Below are 18,308 nucleotides of genomic sequence, written 5' to 3'. Positions count from 1 at the left end.
GAAATTAGTCAACTTTAAACATTAACGTCCTTGCAGGATCTCCACTAACACAAACGTGCAAAAGATTAAAATGGCATCAAACAGAAACTGTAAAGGTGTGGTTGCACTGAGTAATGGAATTTGAGAATAGAATACACTAAATACAGTGTGTTAAAACATTATGATGAAGTGAGCCTCAGGTCTTGTCTTAGCATTTCAACCCCAAGATAACGGGTGACATCTGAAAAAGATAGACGTTCATGGGAGGCCCACGGAGCAACGACAAAGCCATGATAAATGGAAGAAAGCGGGGCAAATCCTATTTCTGGAGACTCCGGTGCACGGAACAGTAACAATAGGTTCGTTGGGTAAACTTCGCCAAGCTTACTGGAAGGAGCATTTTATCGCTTCCAGCAGGCCATACGTTGTTGTATCTGACTCCACAAATACCCTTCCTGATAACCTTGTACTATCTAGCTCGGTGTTGAACATTAGATTGAGTCAGTGAGACTGAGAAACCGTGCTCATTTTTCTTCAGGACTCGCCCCCCCCTTTTACTGTTCCTGTTATAGTAAATTGAGGCAGAACATGTCATCTTTATGTCATATCATAAAATGTGCTGATGCGTTCGTATCTGTTCTATTATTTATGAATACAGAACAGTGTTTCTGTTTTCTTCACTCTTTTCTACCAGCCTGTCTCATTAATTCTTTTTTTTTTCTGCCCCCCCGCTCATTAAATTATCCATCTAGACATCTCTCGCTGTCCCATCTAATAATCACTCTGTCATAGAAGCTTCCACTGTTTGTGCCTACTGTGAAGAGAAAGGCTGCGAGGAATTAGCGTCAGAAATAGAAAAAAAATAAATCCAAATGGGCTAATTACAGCTCATTATCCCAACTGAAATCAGATATAGGGAATAGGAAATAGTGTGTACGTATGTGTCATCCCGGTTGTCTCTGCCGGTGTGTGTGTTCATGCGACAAGTGACAAAACCAAAGAAAGTGAGAGGAAGCTGACTGAAGAAGTGGAGTGATGGCGTGTCAATAGACGGGAAATGTTGGATTGAAGCTTTGAAGATGCACATCTGCATATTCCCATGACAGGATACAGCCGGTCCAGTAGCAGTATAATGATCGTCTATCGAAGGGTTAATATTAGCTCCATTTTCCATAGAGGCGAGCTCATGGGCACCAAAGATAGTAATACACATTTAACTCTATTTCAAGAAAGTTACCACATTTGGAAACAAATATGTTTATGACCAACAAAGTATGCATAATTAAATTGTTGTCCTAAACTTTGACAATTTTGTAACTTAAATTTTTGATATTTGTAAATCTATGTGTGTTCAGTAGTTTAGCTTGACTTCATCATGGATGGTGAAAGAAATACTTGATTCATGTATCCATGAACCTTTGAACTGTGAAAATGCAAATGTATTATCATTTTCAAACACCCAATGCATCGAGTCAGTAATATTTCTGATCCTTTTTTAGCAAACGATACAACAATACATTATATTACAGGAAAATTGTGTGTATTTTACAAAAAAAAAAAATCATTCAATTTTTTCTCAAACACAATATGAAATTTGTATGTGTTCTTGTTTTATTTTTTTTAATCCGATTTAATGCATTTGAGAGTGTTGATTTTAGAAAATTGTCTGGGATTGAAATATTCAATGTCCATGTTTCTCACCCTGTCAAGGGTGAAGAAACTCAACAAATGTTCACAATTGCTGAATTGGTATTAGTGCTGGAAATCAGAGTCAAGTTTTTAACAGTAAAAACTGAGAGGCAGCCCACATTAGGAAATAAACATCTGGATGCTAGTTTAAAAATGCTCACCCGGACTATATTAACATGCCGGTGCACGTTTATTTCAAGTTCACAAATTGTCTGTTTGTTGCATTAATCTGCAACTGAGGCAGTTGTGAGTTTTCCGAGTGAACATTTTCAATATTTGCACAGATTGAAGCGTTACCTGATTTGCCTATATTACACAGGAAAAATCTACTTATTTAAAGCTGAACTGCAACATTATCTGTGGTATCTGGTGAAAAGTGAAGGTGACCACCAAAGAAACTGCAACCTGGCGGCACCGCGACTGTTTGGTACACAATCCCAGTAAGAAAATGAACAAAAAAAAACAGAAACCTGCATCCAGTGATATCTACACCAAGGAGACGCACATCACTGTGACTAAAATAGCTCTTGCAGTAGCATGGCTTGTAATCTTTTTAGACAGCCACATCCTCATTTAGACAATCTGTGCACGCTGGTGTCCTTTTGAACAGCTCATCCTGTCTGCCCATTCAACATCTGGACTGCAGGGATCAGAAAATGTCAACGCTGTCAACTGAATGTGCCACCGCTAGAAACTGACAATCAGCCAGCTGTTAATTGGTCTACTGTTGATGTTGCGAGTTGGTGGCAGTTTGCGGCTGCTTTCTGCTTTTGAAATTGACGATATTTGGCTGGGGTATGGCATGACAGACATACTGTACTGGAAATGACTTGGGGTAATTAGAGCTTCCTCTTGCTGCCGTCTTGGTTTCGCCCGAGAATTTGACCAAATTACAAACAAAAGTAAGTTCTCTGGAAGCTTTACACACCTTCGTGGAATGGGTAATTAGTGGAGACAGAAAAAGAAGACGAAAACTCCCTGCGCTGCAGGAGACAGGAAGATGCCTTCATGCACAGATGCTTTCCTGATACTAGTGACCTATCTCCTTTAGCCACACACACACACACACACATGCACGTGCATATGGAGTTGGCCTTGGGGTGGATTACAGGTCTGATTCCGGCTTGGTGGAGATGCAGGAGGACGATAACGGCAGGCTGAACCAGGAGGCGATGAATCAGCGCCTTATCAAACCTCTGGCTCTCGGTATGAACTGTCAACACAGAAACCACAGTCGCACATGTACTCGCCCAACACCGAAACGCAGCGCAACAACCTCCCAGCACACGCAGGACGTGTGTATACCTCTTCCGCTCCACACTCCTCCTCCCGATCAGGTGTTCACAGCAAGGGGAAAGAGGAGTGTGCAAAGGTTGGCATGTTTAATTCAGCAGCTTCCCTACAAGCCCTGTCACCATGTAGATTTATAGTATTGGGGAGAGAGGGATGAGGAGATGTTGGGGATTTAACTACCCTGGGATTCTAATGGGAGATTTAGAATGCACTTTACAAAATCACCTTAATCCACCACCCTTCTGTGAAGGGACGGATGTGAACAAAAAATTAATAGCTTTTTCTGAGATTAGTACTATTTGCACATCTATGTTTTCCCTTTCAAACCAGATATTTGCTTACAGCTCTCCTTATATATATATATATATATATATATAATCCATTAACAGTCACTTGCGTTCCATTTGTGTGATTGAAATATATTGTCTGGAGAAGCACTCTGTCTTAATTGACCTCTGATTTCAGATGAAGAAAGTTCCAAACTTTTCAGCCTTGTATTTTACAAGGTCCGTGGAATAAGATCTAGTTTTTTGGGGGGGGTTTTTGGTGATGAAATGTGACACTATAAAATAGCCTATAGTTGCATGTCACCTTCAGGAAAAGGCAGGTTTTTATGAGTGATGTCTTACAGGAGGCATTATTAATCAGAAAACTTTATTGGTCTGGCTGCACATGGGAGTTTTTAAGGTCCACAACTGTATATCACAGCGTTGCAATGTTATATTTAAGTCTGCAGTAGCAAAAAAAAAAAAAATAATCATTTCAGTCTATTTTTGTGGAGGGGCATCAATCCAAATCCAAAATTTAAATATTGTCATTGTGACACAGACTTTTCATTTGGATAATCACCTTTAGAGTTGATTTGGTGCTAGAGATCATCTCTGTTAATCTCTTTGTTTGTTGCACAAAAGGATTGTTGTGCTGCACCCGCCTGAAGGGCCTTTAATTCCACTGTGTGTTTAAGATTCTGCGGAGGAAATGCAGGAGGGATGGATGGGGGCGTATAAGACTTTTATCAGGCGAGATGAGACTTGTGACAGTCTGGAGCCCAGGTTTTCTGGGATGACTGTCTGGGTGTCCTTCACACTGAGGGCTTGGATGACAAGGCTTGGATGCAGGGGAGGGGAACTTTTCATGTGACAGAAGGCTTTTCCTAATAGCCAGTCTGTTCTCCAACTCTGTCTGTTTCCCTCTGTCCCACAGATATTCTTTTTTTTTTTTTTTTTTCCCCACTTTCATTTTCTCTCCGCCTCTTCTCTGGCCATATGGGCTCGTGACATCCCTTCATAACTGATAGAGGAGGAGTCTATCATTGCGCCAACTGTGGCGTAAACAAGCTTTTAATTTCAGGACCTCTCCAGAGCGATGCAGATTCCAGGACAGCTCGTCGGGGCACCTGAGCAGCTCACTGATTGAGGAGGCGTCAGTGTTCTGCTGTTCGAGAACGGGCTTGTTTGAAAAAGGCAACAGGGGGCAGCTTTGCCAGCCTCCCAAATGTGTGGGCACTGCTGTGACCAGTCAGTCTTCATAACGGCTGTCTCCCCCTGGGACGGAGCCAGCTCAGCGGTCACAGGGCAGACTCTGCCAATCAGGCATGGAAGGACTCCCTGCAGGAGCCCGGGATCGATCGTGCCCATGGAGATGACAGAGGGCATGCAGGGACAGGGAGTGGAAGACTTTGGCAGGGAGCATGGGCAAATGAAGTGAACAACTGGAGGGAAAAACAAACGAGCTGTTGAATAGCTGACGCAGGGCATTATGAATATAAAATTACAGCCACGCCAAGAGTCATAAACGAGGAAGGAGGGAAGTATAAAAATACTCAAAGTCTTAAGTAAAAGAGAGAGTGGGGGACAGTAGGCTCTCACTATTCATTACCTGTAAGCTGAGGCTGTGTGCTTTCCGAAGGACAGATAAAAGTTTATCTCGCCAATGTGTTTTTCCCTCCCTCTTTCACTCCTGTGAACTTCAGATTCAAACTTCAAAAGGAGCATTAGATACTACAGAAATTTCAATTTGAGCCAAAGACATAGCCTGCATTTAAAGTTTGCATGTTTTTAAAAAACATGAAGGAGACGGAAGTTTTGCTCTGCTGGGCAAGTATCACTTATCCCCAGACTTGGGGCCTGTCTGATTATGCGAGCTGCATCCAGGGTTGATGTTTTTCTGCTGAACCTAAAAGAAAGTGCACGTTGCTGTTGTGAAATCAAAATAGCCTTCCTCAGGCAATGTCAGGATGTCGTTCACCGAGGTGAGTTATATCGTCTAAAGAGCAACACACACAGCAAATTAGAGAAAGGTTCAGAACCCACCATTCCATTAGTGTCAATGCTATTCCAGATACCATCTAGACTTAGTGTGTGGATCCTTTGGAAAGTTCTGCGTTCTGCCATCAGATCGCTATTAGATGCAGTTCAATCTACGTATCGACAAATAACGTTTTTCATCTCAGACGTCACACTATTTCCCATTTTTATTGAACATATCCATATATCCAAACTTTTATAGTGGTCAGATCAGATCTTCCTCTGCATATTCATGTGCTATGACAGTCTTGTCTGTTCTTACACGTAAATGTGTGAGAATTGCACGATCCCTATTGCATCAACTTAGCTTGTTCACAACCTTCTGCAATCTTGTTTAGTTTAGTCTTGTTTAGTTGAAGTGGAAAGGGTGGGAAAGTTGTTTCCCTTCTTTGCAAAGTATACACAATTTGCACTTTAAGTAACACTTAAAGTGTTTTTCCCACCAAGTCAGAAGTTTGTTTTCTATTACAACTGCAGCAGTGGTGTTTAATCATTGTGGAAGAAGCAGCGAGGCTGCCTGTTTAGTAAGCAGTTTTTCTTTTTGACGATTAAAAACGTCCCAATGACAGGCTTTAAGAGTTAACATTTTGCAACTTTAACTAAACATCCTGACCACATGTGGTGATAAAGAATTTGGGGTGTTGATCTTCCAGCAAATAGTGGACATATCGCTTTAGAATAACTGATATTGTCATAGTGATGCCATTGAAAACGTCATGGACTCAACTCACACAGCCACACACACACAATAGTGTTGATGGCGTCTCTGTAAGGAGCTCACACACCATTTTGAGGTTCAGTCTTTTGCCTAAAGCCACTTTGACACATGTTGAGGGTGGGATGAATTTATTAAACCCTCAACCTTAAGATTAGAAGACGACAAAACTCTGCTAACCCAGACACAGCCACGATGATATTGTCCTTTTATGCACAACACGCAGAGTTCCGCATTGAATCTCCTCAACTGACCTTGCTGTGTTTTGGAAGATTATACTTGAATGTGTTTTCTTTCTTTCCCTTTATCAGTTATATGCTTAGGCCGATTCCTTTTCGTTAGCAACCTGCTTTTTACACCTTTTAGTTTTCACTTCATGCACTTAGATGGTCAACGAAGGAAATTAGTCAAGCCCTCTTTATTTTTGGACCCACGAGTTAGGCTCATTGGAACATGCTGATAATTAGACAGTAAGTTGTTAGTTCTGTAGCTTAACAGATGATGTCCTTGTGTAAACTGAGCTTAGGTTGACATTCATCAAACTATGAGTTTCCTTTCTCCATTAATAGCAGTTTCCATTCAGCTGCACATGGGGTTGATAACTGCCACAGTTTGCACTGGATGCTCATCTTCCTGCAGCAGTGTTTTGAACCTGGGTCCCACTCAGGGTCGGGACAAAACCTTGACACATCACGCCACCAGAGGGGAGCTCCATACTTGGTTTTTTTTTATCTCCTTTACACTGAAAGACTTTGATGTAGTGTCACCAGAATAACCTAGCTAATCACTCTGGACCAGGATATCCTTTTTATGAAACCTCCTGGGTGTCTTTGGTTTAATGGAAATGAGTTTTTTGGTGTTTTAAAAATAAATGGCTGCCTTCTTAACCATGACATTGAATAATAGAAAAAGGTACAGTATAACATCCTGAAGATCAAACCTCTTGTTAGTAGATGACATCCTGCATTATCTGTCCTCTCTCCCCCCCCCCCTTTGTTATACATTGGGGAACCATTAAGGTGATTCCATTATCTCCTCTTTGCTCTCCTCTACGGGATCTGCTTAGCGTCATTCATTCCCATTTAATTTGTGACCAGGGGTATAATGGGTGTAGAAAATGGGAAGGAGAGAAAGCCTGTGCCAATAGAAGTGTAATATCCCAGGTAATGGGTGATTGTTGATTTATTAAAGACCCCTCAGTGGAGAAAAGCTTCTAAGAGCGTATTCAAGCTCGACGCATGGCTCTACACCTCAATCAGTTAACAATAGGGATGCTTGTCTTCATGGTCAGGTCAGTTCAAATTTCACAAACACTAATGAGCAGTTTTATGTTTGTTGGCTGCTTTGATAGGATTGCTGCGGTTCTCCTCAATTAATTCCTCAATTGCCCCGGTCGCCAGAGAAATTGTAAAATCACTAAATGAGCCAATGTAAGATAGAGTCTTTACAGTGGTGTAATGCTCTTATCTGAGCGGCTCTGCGTTAATTCCTCTGTATGATTAACGGCAGGTACCTGCGACAAAGCGAGCAAAAATTTACTTTATGGAGGGATAACAGTATTCAGACAGCTCCTTAACACACCTGCTGAGGCACAAATGAACCTGTATGAATATTCTGATTGGCTGAGCATCAGTACAGTATTTCAGTCGGCATCATTGCCTTTTTCCACCTCACTGTGCACAGTCTGTACACAGCAGAAGGCGTCCTTAGCATAACGCATGCATCATGTAGTAAGTTGCCTGCGCGCAGTCTTGGCTGGAGCGGTGCACACCACAGTTTCTGATGTACATTTTAAAATAATCGCTTGCATGAACATGAGTGGGAACTGGGTCTTCTTGAGGCGATACATCTAGTGGATGATGAGATGGATTTATGTTTGCCTCTTACATTTTGTTCTGATGAATAAGCAGCGGTGCACACAGAGGGTCATATTAAAACAGCCTCAGGCACTCTGTCCCCTGTACCATGATGCATCGCCTGTTGTTGTGCCTTGTCTCTTCACTTCCTCTGCGAACTGATTAAGTCTTTGGAACAGCATGGAAACACCACAGGGTGTTCTATTGTTTTTCAGGAGAAACAGTCCCAGTGAACAGTATGAATAGACCAGTGACTCTGAAAGAGGCAGACTGTCACTGTTTGGGGTAATTACACCATCAGTTCAGGCCATGTATCACATGACAGCAGGCTCTCTTTGATCAGGAAGTTTTACTCTTTTCAATGAATTCTTTTGTTAATTATAAGGCAGTGTTACGACCCGGCTCTGCTCGGAGAAGGATGTAGGAAATATCAAGCACCGGGTGAGTTTGAGTGAAGTGAGGGTTTTCTTAGTAGGTCTCAGGTTTACAATAATCAAACCAAAGACGCAATAATAATGCAACAAAGGGAGGACCAAACGGGTAATGCCCAATACTGACTATACAGTGTTTGATTAATACAACAAAAAGGCAGCTTCTCCTCTCGAAGGCTGTTAACTAATGTTTCAACTAATGCAAATTCAACAAGTGGCAAAAGGGAAACAAACAAAACACCTAATTAACTCAATACAAAAGAGCTGGTACCTTCACCAAACTGCTGGACAAAGGTTCAGGTTGACTAAAGCTTAACTAAAATCCCCACTCTGAAAGATCACAAACTAGTTTAGACACACGGCAAGGTTCTCCGAGGCAGACTGAGCGGACCTTCCACATCAGCCGCCCTGCAGAGGCTGCTGGAGCTGTTAAATGGCCTCAGCTGGTGGGCGGAGCCGAGCCAATCAGCCGTCATCTTCCAATCGAAGTGCTCCACATCAGGACAGGAGGAGGAGGAAGTCAGTGAGGGTACCTCCTGTCAAACAGCACACACACAAAGAGGCGGAGGCGAGGCCATACAGCCTGTGTGCTGGAACAGCAGTCAATGGCTCATTCCATGTATGTGAAAATAGCACAGTAGTGAAAATATTAGGAGGAGTAAAGTCGACTTCTCTTGGCACGATCACAATGTCGCTTCAGTTCTCAATTTATAACAGTTTTGTCTTTCACTGCAGGTACCATGGGTGTAGACAGTCATATTTCCTGGGGGAAAGGAGTCTATTCAGCCCAATAAATCATGATGTAAACAATGTCAGCACCGCCACAAGAACAGTTCAACAGGGGTTACAGCACATATGCAAGCTGTGTAAAAATTTATGGATTTGTCATTAAAATATCCTGGGAGTTTTGACTCCCGTAGATTATTCTCTCATCTCGTGGAAGAAGAGCAGCGTTGGGGTTGTTTTTCTTTGTCTCAAGGCAAATCACTAACGCCATGATTTTCTAAGTGTCTGCACACTGTGGATGTATTATAACGTCAGGAAAACCCCTGGCATGAGTGCCACTTCTGCCGACGGAGGAATGTTTCTGAGCATTTTTCCGATGAACACAAATCAAAACCGAAAACCAACAATTTTTATGGCAAACAAAGAGGAAACACGATCCAGCCACCTACAACATGCCGCCTGTTTGGGTGGTGTTATGGCAAAGTGTCACATAATCCAATTGGCGAGCGTTTTTTTATGCATCTCAGCATTTCAATTGCTGTGCATCAAGCACAAATCCAGCGTCGGTGGTTTGGACATGCAACAGTTAAAATATTATTGCAGTCCAAGCCGTGATTCTTCATTTCTTCACCTCCAACACCTGCGCAGCTGGCGGCTCCCGTGCCCACATAGCAACCTCACACCATGGAGTCTTGCTATGGTTCCCACTCTTCAATAACACTTTTCACACTTTTTATTTCTGCGATGGCAGCACACAAACTCTGGCAATCCTATAATGCCTTATAAACAATATCGACACTGGAGACATAAATGTTGTTATGGACAGCAAAAAACCTCTTGTGTTCAAAAGTAATCTCTATAAGAGAAAGTGTAATACAAGTCTGAACATTTTCCTTGCCCGTTTTTCCGAGTATCTTGGGTAGGTTATTCTAAAACATTCTAACACACACCTTGTAAAGGCAAAAAATGTTGACGTAGCTCTGCTTTCAAGTTGAGGAAGTGAATTATAATGGTGGTATTGGTATACATTCTAGAGTCAGGGCAATGTCTTTCTGACTCTATCTGGCGGGTAAAATGTGAGCAGATGTGTTTTGAATGAGCAGCACTAATGTGAGACGCCTTTACCAGCATAGGGGATAAAGAGCAGCCGCTGCACCATGATAAGAATGTTGACGTGGTCAGTGTAGAGTAGATATTAGAAAACATGGAGCTGATCCAATGATAGTCTGTAGTAGTCACACACTCAAATTCACACTTTGTAGACATTCTAGAGTCACTAATTAAACTCAAATGCACATTTTTGGACTGTGGAAAGAAACCGGAGCACTCAGGAAACACCCATGCTTGTGCAAGGAGAACGCGATGCCACTGTGTGATACATAGCTGAAATAAAGTCCAAACCACAACTTGAGCAAAAACATTTCTACAAGCAAAGGCTTGGGGTGTGAAACTTGTTTTTGTTTTTGTTTTTTTTAATCATTAAAAATGCAAAGGGCCGGACTATTACGTTTTTCTTCCCAATAACTCACAAGCTAGAAACTGTCTTCTTGTGGAAATGTGAACCATGCAGGCAGCAAAAGCTTCGATTGGTCCACATTATTAGGTTTGTATGTATATTATACAATCATGCTGCCAGTTTAAAATTGGAACGACAGGGTTTCAGTCATTAATTTCAGCCGCAAATTTTAATCCTTAAAACTCATGGACCTAATTAGGGTCAAGGTTACTCCCTTGATTTGTATTCTGCTTTTCTGTGTCATTTCTTTGTCCTCCTTGTACTTTCTTCACATTTCTCTTCATTACAGTACATCTTCATATATCTGTCCAACTCCAGCCAGCAGGATCAGCAGTGCCAAGCTTTTGGGAGATCACACGGGTGCACCTAATAAAAGCTGCGAGCAGGGGTTAGTTCTATATTGCACGTCTCCAGTCAAGGCTGTCAGTTGAAAGGAATGACTCCATGGAGGGGAGATGGGGAAGATGGCAGTTTAGAGAGTGAGAGAAGAATGTAAATCTCCCCAAAACAATGGTCAATTATACCCTGCACCATCAGAGATGCTAAATTATTCATAGCAGGAAACAATATTGCATTTTATTTTTAAACTAATCAGCACAATCAATCCTCCATGCACCTTTGCAACGTTCATCCCGGACTGGGCTTCCTTCCTTTTCCAAGTTGCGAGTGTTCACTGAATTCATCTACCCTCCTACAAACCTACTTAATCTGTTTGTCCATATCAAAATCATCTCTTGTCAAATAGCTGTTTGTAGTACTTAATCATCCCGCAGAAGCGACAAGTTTTACTTCATTAAGCAGTGGCAGAAGGCATGGCTTTGCTGGAGAGTGAGGGTAAGAGTGAGTCCTCTTGGGCTCTATCAATAACCATTAAGGATCCTCTCTCATTAGACCAAACCTCATAGGTCCCTGGGGCTTGAGAAATGGGCTGAGCCATTTTATGTGATGAAGTATGCTTAGATGGCAGCAGCACTGTTTGGAAATGCAAATTGCAATAGTTATTTTCCCCTCCAGACGATTGCCATGAGGACTATGTACACAGCCTCATTCTCATCCAACCTCTTTGCTTAATCAAGAAGAACCTCACTCCCATCGCAGCCGTTCGGCAATTTGCTCTTCAGCACCTCCCTTTTTCATCTCTCCATATTTTTCCACGCATCCACACCTCTCAGGCCCATTCAGCGCAAACAAGCCACTGCAGTATGATTATTCATACAGCAATGAGGGCCGGATCAGGCTGGCGGAGGCTGCCACAGTGTGACGGCTGCATTTCGGGATGATGACTGAGTTCTGTAGATCCTCTGTCAAAAGCAATGAGTTCAAACTTAATCAGGACAGGTACCTGATCTCCCAGGAGCTCCACCGGGTTGAAACCAACACGGGACTGAATTGAGAGAGACGGAAGTGAAAATTCTCAGCAACATCACACTCTTCCCCTCTTTTTCATGTTTTGCTCACTATCGGTCAGAGGTTTCCCCCCCCCCCATCAGCAATGACTTAATTTAATGGCTATTGGAGAAGCTGACCGGAGACATTAGTAAAATTACCTTTGATCTAGTCTCCCTGTCTCTTTCTTCAAAATGTTTGAATGCCATGCGGGTTCTCTGTCCATCACCCGGCAGTGTTTCCAGGATGTTGCATGGAATCGCAGAAGGACTCTGTAGCGGGCCTCAGCTCGCTCTTTTTCCACAGGCCATGGTCACATCAAGGGGAGGAGGCAGTGATCAGTCCTGATCAATAAAACATCGACTGCATTAAAGCCTATGAATAAGTCATAGACGGAAAAAACCTTGTCGGCAGAACACACACACACACACGCATACACACGCACGCACACGCACAAACACACACACGCACACACACACACACGCACGCACGCACGCACGCACGCACGCACGCACACACAGATCTTTTACCGAGGCCAGGGAAGATGAACAGACAGAAAAGGAGAACAAAGCAAAAGCTTTAACTTGTAGGGGATTTATCACCCACCCACTGACATTTTGCTGTATGTTGAGGCTCAGCCGCCTCTCCCTCTCTCTCTCTCTCTCTCTCTCTCTCTTAATGGCCTTTTTCCTGCGGGTGGAATAAATAAGTTATTACATCCATGTGTCCTAAGGCTTAGCGAAGACCGTCTGAATATAAATAGTTCATTTGCCTCCGTAGTGTAGGCCTCACTTTGTGCCATATGAATATATTTGTAATTACGTTTTTTTATTTATTTTATTTTTTTTAGAGCAGGGTGACTGTTTTGGTTGACTGGAGATGCAAGATGAAATTGCCTCACACAAATAAGTCTGCCAACGTTTCACCCCAAACACCATCTCAGACAGGAAGAGAGCCGTGTGAGAGCACGGGGGCTCAGCTCAACGCAGACTTATGTGTGCCGCGCTGACAACAAAGCGTGAACAGCCCGTGTAATGCTGTAGACACTTTTGAATGTAGAGTAAAATGGGTGTAGTGGATGAAAGTGTGAGATATTGCTCTGCCAAGAATGAGAATGAACAACACTCCTGAATAATCTTCTCAATTGTATACTTAAAGAGAAATGGTATAACTATACAGCAACTAACCGCGTGCGTGCGTGCGTGTGTGCGTGCGTGCACTTCATGCCAAGGACTGTGTTTGTATGCATGCTGTAGCTACTTTGTTAATACCTCAGATGCTGGTTTCATTCTGGAGCAACTTTGCAGAAGTTTGAAGGGGGGACAGGCTCACACGTGAATGCTACCTGGTATTTACCTGTGTGTCATGTGCGCGTGCCGCGCTTCGATGAGATGCCCTGTTTGAGTTTGCTTTGTGATGATGTGCTCCTCCAGGATGTGCAGAGAGAAAGGAGAGGAAGCTTTGTTTCTGCCAACTGAAGTGTGTCAGGCAGGAATACTGAGGGAGCAGAGGAGCTCAGAGAAACATGGCTGCCTATTAATAAATGTGATAAACCCCCCCCCCCCCCCCCCACCCCACCCCACCCCACCCCTTAAAGATTGCACGCCATGTGCTTGGGCGGAAACACAGACGCGGTGGAACGGCGTTAAAACAAATGTGAGAAAGAAGCTTCAGAGAAGCAGAGATGGAAGAATATGTGTCCTTGGCAGAGTGATGCTGGGTAGGAATCGTGGAATACTATCAGATAGCACCACAGACTCAGGTTTGTTTTTTATGCCGTTAATTACCTGCTTGTTTGAAGGTTTTTCTCAGAGAAAAGACTGTTGTTCTGGGATATATTCAACTTTCATAACTGTCGATATTAGATGTTACAATATAAATTAATAAATTGCAGCTCTTATTTTTTTTTGTACTACTAGGAGCAGTTTACATCGCATTTACATAATGTACGTTTAGTTTGTTCATTGTGACGAAGAAAAAAAAAATCACCTGTCGCTGATTCAATTCCTTTTGGTAAATTAAATTTGAGTCGCATCAATATCACGGCCATTTCTCTTTTTTAATTCCACCTTGACATGGCTGTGTTGCTGTTGCATGCAGAACACTCTCCCTTGCTCGCTGTGCTCGTCAGGTGAATCATTAATTTGTTTTATTAACTGCCCTGTTGAACACTTTGTGTGAGATGACTTTGCATGATGATTCAAATTAAATGCTCTCTTGTTGCTTGCCCTGATCCACTGTCCCTTCAAATGTAATAACCAACCAACAAGGCCTAAAACACTGCTGCCACTGTGTATGGCCTCAGAGGCTGATAATATATACTGTTATTGCCTAATGTTTAATTAATTCTAATGCCAAGCTCTCACAGCGTTCAACCTGCCGTTGCGATTCTCTTTGTATTCCAGTTTTTTTTTTCCTCTTTGAAACTGTACAACGCGATGTCAGAATCATCCATCCACTTCTTCATTGCTGCTTTGACACTTGAGTGCAAGTATAAGTGCAAACTAAGTGTTCAAGTTCAGAGGAAGTGATTGTTTCTAAACTACACTTTTTAACTGTGAGACCAAATAGCAGGGCTTTTCTGAAGTGCCTTGAATCCCATTGAATTAAACAGCAAACCCAGACAGTGAATAAGTGCGTGTTTAGAAAAAACATGCTGACATGAAGTGTTTTGGAAATGAATGGAAGAGTGTAGATTTCTGTGAGTGAAATCATCAGAAGAAAGATGGGGGGGGGGGGAGAACATGCAGGAGAGTTGCTTCTGCGGGAGCAGCAGTGTTCTGTCACCTTTACGACATTGTCCAATTAGAGCATATGATTAGTGTAGACTGTCTCCGGTGAAATTGAATCTATCAGCCAGGCTCGGATTACTACAGGTCTCCGCAATTTAGCTATCACTTTGTCTCTGTCAGTGCAGAGCTGCTAATATAAAACCGACAGAATGGATGATTTCTACTTAAGGCGTAGCTTGATTGAAGCTGATTGCATTTCACAAAAGTTTATTATATTTCCATTGTGTGTGTGTGTGTGTGTGTGTGTGTGTGTGTGTGTGTGTGTGTGTGTGTGTGTGTGTGTGTGTGTGTGTGTGTGTGTGTGTGTGTGTGTGTGTGTGTGTGTGTGTGTGTGTGTGTGTGTGTGACGGAGGGAGTGTGCGGGTGGCTGCGTTTGTGTGGCTGGATGCAGGTGTTTGTGAAAGGCAGAAGAAGAAGAGAGGAGCAGGAGGGCAGACGCTGATCTATCTGTGTTTTTTATCTCTTCCAGGCTGCCAGAGCCGAGGGCTGACCCTGTGAATCCGCGGGACTTTGAAGACAATGATTCTGGACCGTCCATGGACCACGCCCCCTGATACAAGCAGACCTAACGCTCGATCCATCCACCCATCCGTCACTGTCTGCTTCAGCCAGCCGTCTGTCAGCCCTGTTGCACTGTCAGGCCGTCTCCTCCTTACCCCCCACCCCCCACCCCCCACCCCCATCCCCCCAGTGCCTCCGGCAGTTAGCTGACCTTGAAGATGGCTGCCGTGACAAATATGGATGGTCACGTCTTTTCTACGCTCCAACTTTTTTTAATTCCTCACTAGCTACTAACTTTCTTTAATTGAAGCACACGAGTTATGTGCAATCAATTACCATCAGGCTCAATTTCCACAGCCAGTCAGATCCTTGGCTTACTGGTGAGCCTGGCTGACTCAGAGAGGAGTCTGGGTAGGCAGCCGAGCGGAGCATCTGTTAAGCCCAGCAGATGTCAGGAAACGGGAATTTCTGTGACACTGCGCCCGCTTCACTCTTCATTTGTTTGCTGTATCATTCTTGGTTCTGCCACTTTGACAAACACTCTGGACACACACTCAGACATGGAAGGGGAGCATTTCTCACACGCCACAATGCCTTACATTGTCAAGGGGATGTATTACGAATGAGCCCTGGGTGTTTTATTTGATTGTGAAGAGAGGAAGAAAAAAAAATGAAAAAGACATTTATGTCTCTTGTGCTTTCCATCGTCTGTTGCCCCCGCCTCCCCTCGTTCATCGCCCTACCTCTGGCTCCTGGATTGGTGAGCACTTCCTCGTGTGCTTTTCATATCTATTATCAAACGCGGGGGACATCTTGACATGTATTGATGGGTGAATGTTGCTGAGTCTTTGTTAGGTAAAAATCGAACTGCAATTTGACTGTGCAAAAGAGCACACTCCCGCAGTATCAGCTCTCTATGTGCTGCAATGTAAAGGCTCATTACTCCCGGTCAATCTGCAGCCTATGACGGATTACCGTCCACACAATTGCACGCACTTTCTACCTTGACCCTCTCAGCTGTAGTTTCCATTCATGATGTACTGCCACAGGTCCGTCTAGATCAGCAGTTTGTTTTTAATGTGATTGATTCTGTTGCCTTAAATTCAGACCTGAGAGGCGTTTCACCCATGATACAGTTTTGATAACGACATGACTTTACTGCTGTAGCGCTGCACTAAGATGCACTAAGAGTTGTCGATGTACCCAAGGGAAATGCTGGAGTGTCAACAGCCTTTTGAAAAAAACAAAAGCAAAACTGCAAGTGCTTATTCTTTGTTCTTGTGTAACAACAGGCACGAGTCTGATCTTTTCTCTTGTTTTTATTCGTCTATTTCTGTCTTAAATCTATAAATAAACGGCCTTTTTACTAGATTAGATGTTGATGGCATTCATGTCTCCATTGTGGAAATCTTTTTTGTTTCATTTGTCACCTGCAAAACGCTCAAAGCACCTGAAGTGTATTTTCTGTATCACCAGCAAGCCTCACAGCCTCGTAGGTTTTCTTGATGGATGAAGGCAGGAAAAGTGATGAAGCACCTTAAAGATGGATTTCAGGAATATAGGAGCATCCCTAGTTTTCCCTCTATTTAAATTCAAAGCGGCTATCATTCAGATAGCACTGGGAATAGGAGGTTTGGGAACGAGGGAGGTGATGGAGCGTTGGAGCTCCTTAGCGTCTCGGCTCCCCCTACAGATGCGTTTAAATGCAGGCTGGTTTCCTGCCTTACGGACCCAGACAAGCCAGAGCCCTCTTTGATCAGCTCATAGCCTCAATCTGAAAGCCTTTGTCTTCATGCGCAGTTCATTTTTTTCCTCCCCACATTGGATCGCTCTCCGTTTCAGAAAACGCAGCACATATGAGCTTCACACCTGCTATCCCAAGACAAGCTGCTTCATCAAGTACAAAATGCCATCTCAGCATATGATAGAGGTATTGACTCAAAGAAGCATTCTGATATCGACTTGGAAAAAGTCATTAAGCCACTGGCCACCAGTAACATCTAGTCTTATGTTCCACAGTGGGTTTAACATTGATCCTGATCGTTTACGGAGCCTCAGCTGACCGACTAAGCCGCAGATCACTTAAACATTTAAGAGATTCTGTGTTTTTATGTGTGTCTGCGGCTAAACAGATATCAAGTCAGCGTTTGCCTCACCGGAAACACACTATATACCGTTCCACGGTTTTCAGCAGATAATGATTATCCCTTTATGTGTGTTGCTTATGTTTTGTGGGAGTAGCAGCAGCAGGAGCGGGACAATGTGCCTGTTGTCAGGGGAGGAAATGGAGAGGAGAAGATTGTCTGATCTAATTTTGCCGGGGAGACCACAAGGTTCCTTTTGTCCACACCCAATTACACCTGCTCCTCCAGGTTCACTTCACTGAGCATGTTCACACAGAGACACAAAGATGTGCAAATAAACAGACAAGAGACAGAACCCTGAGACCCCCCACTTTCTTGACGGAGGGGGCGAAAAAAGAAGAAAAAGAAAACTACTTGTGTATTTGTATTGACATGAATTAATTGCTTCATGGGTTGTGAGATTGAATTAGCTACGTGACATGCTTGCTAGTGGTGATGCGGCTTTGATTGCTGCCCTTAATAGAGCTTGTTCCTCTGCCATCATTTCAAAAGACAGTTGGACTCTTCAGGGTTTTTTATATATATATATAGAGAGAGAGAGAGAGAGAGAGAGAGAGAGAGAGAGAGAGAGAGAGAGAGAGAGGGCGCATATGTGTAAACCCTGCTTGTGAATGTTTAAGTGTGTATTCTAAGCATTTGTGAGGAGGTGCATGAGCCTGTGAAAACCATGGGAATATATTGCTCGCCTCACAGTTATTCATCTTTCCTCTTCTCAAACATCCAAAAACAAGGAAATAGGCATCGGGCATCCTTTTCTAGTGTTTTCTTTTGGTTCAAGCACTCACTGCACCCACAGATGATTGTTGCAGTACCTGTCATCATTCATAGCGCGAATTCAGATGTGGTGTCACCTTCAAATTTAATGTTTTCAGTCCCTGTGGTGACTTACTGAGATTTCCAATCTGCGTCACGCATTTCGCAACTCAGCTTCAGAAAAAGTGTTGACATTAAATTATTGTATTGTCTAAGATAAC

At 43.1% G+C, this 18,308-nt stretch overlaps 1 protein-coding gene across 3 annotated transcripts in view; it reads left to right on the top strand.

The window, feature by feature from the left end:
• The window catches only part of trim44 (tripartite motif containing 44), a 45,847-nt gene extending 29,260 nt beyond the window's left edge, over window positions 1-16,587 (top strand). For all 3 annotated transcript variants that reach the window (XM_080475978.1, XM_080475979.1, XM_080475980.1), the window contains one exon: window positions 15,159-16,587. In XM_080475978.1, the coding sequence (XP_080332104.1) occupies window positions 15,159-15,243 (85 nt within the window). In that variant the 3' untranslated portion in view covers window positions 15,244-16,587. The remainder of the gene's footprint in view (window positions 1-15,158) is intronic.
• The last annotated feature ends 1,721 nt before the right edge of the window (window positions 16,588-18,308 follow it).

This window comes from Lipophrys pholis, assembly GCF_963383615.2.
Source record: "Lipophrys pholis genome assembly, chromosome: 11".
Taxonomy (NCBI): Eukaryota; Metazoa; Chordata; class Actinopteri; order Blenniiformes; family Blenniidae; genus Lipophrys; species Lipophrys pholis.
This window is presented reverse-complemented; position numbering and strand designations above follow the sequence as displayed.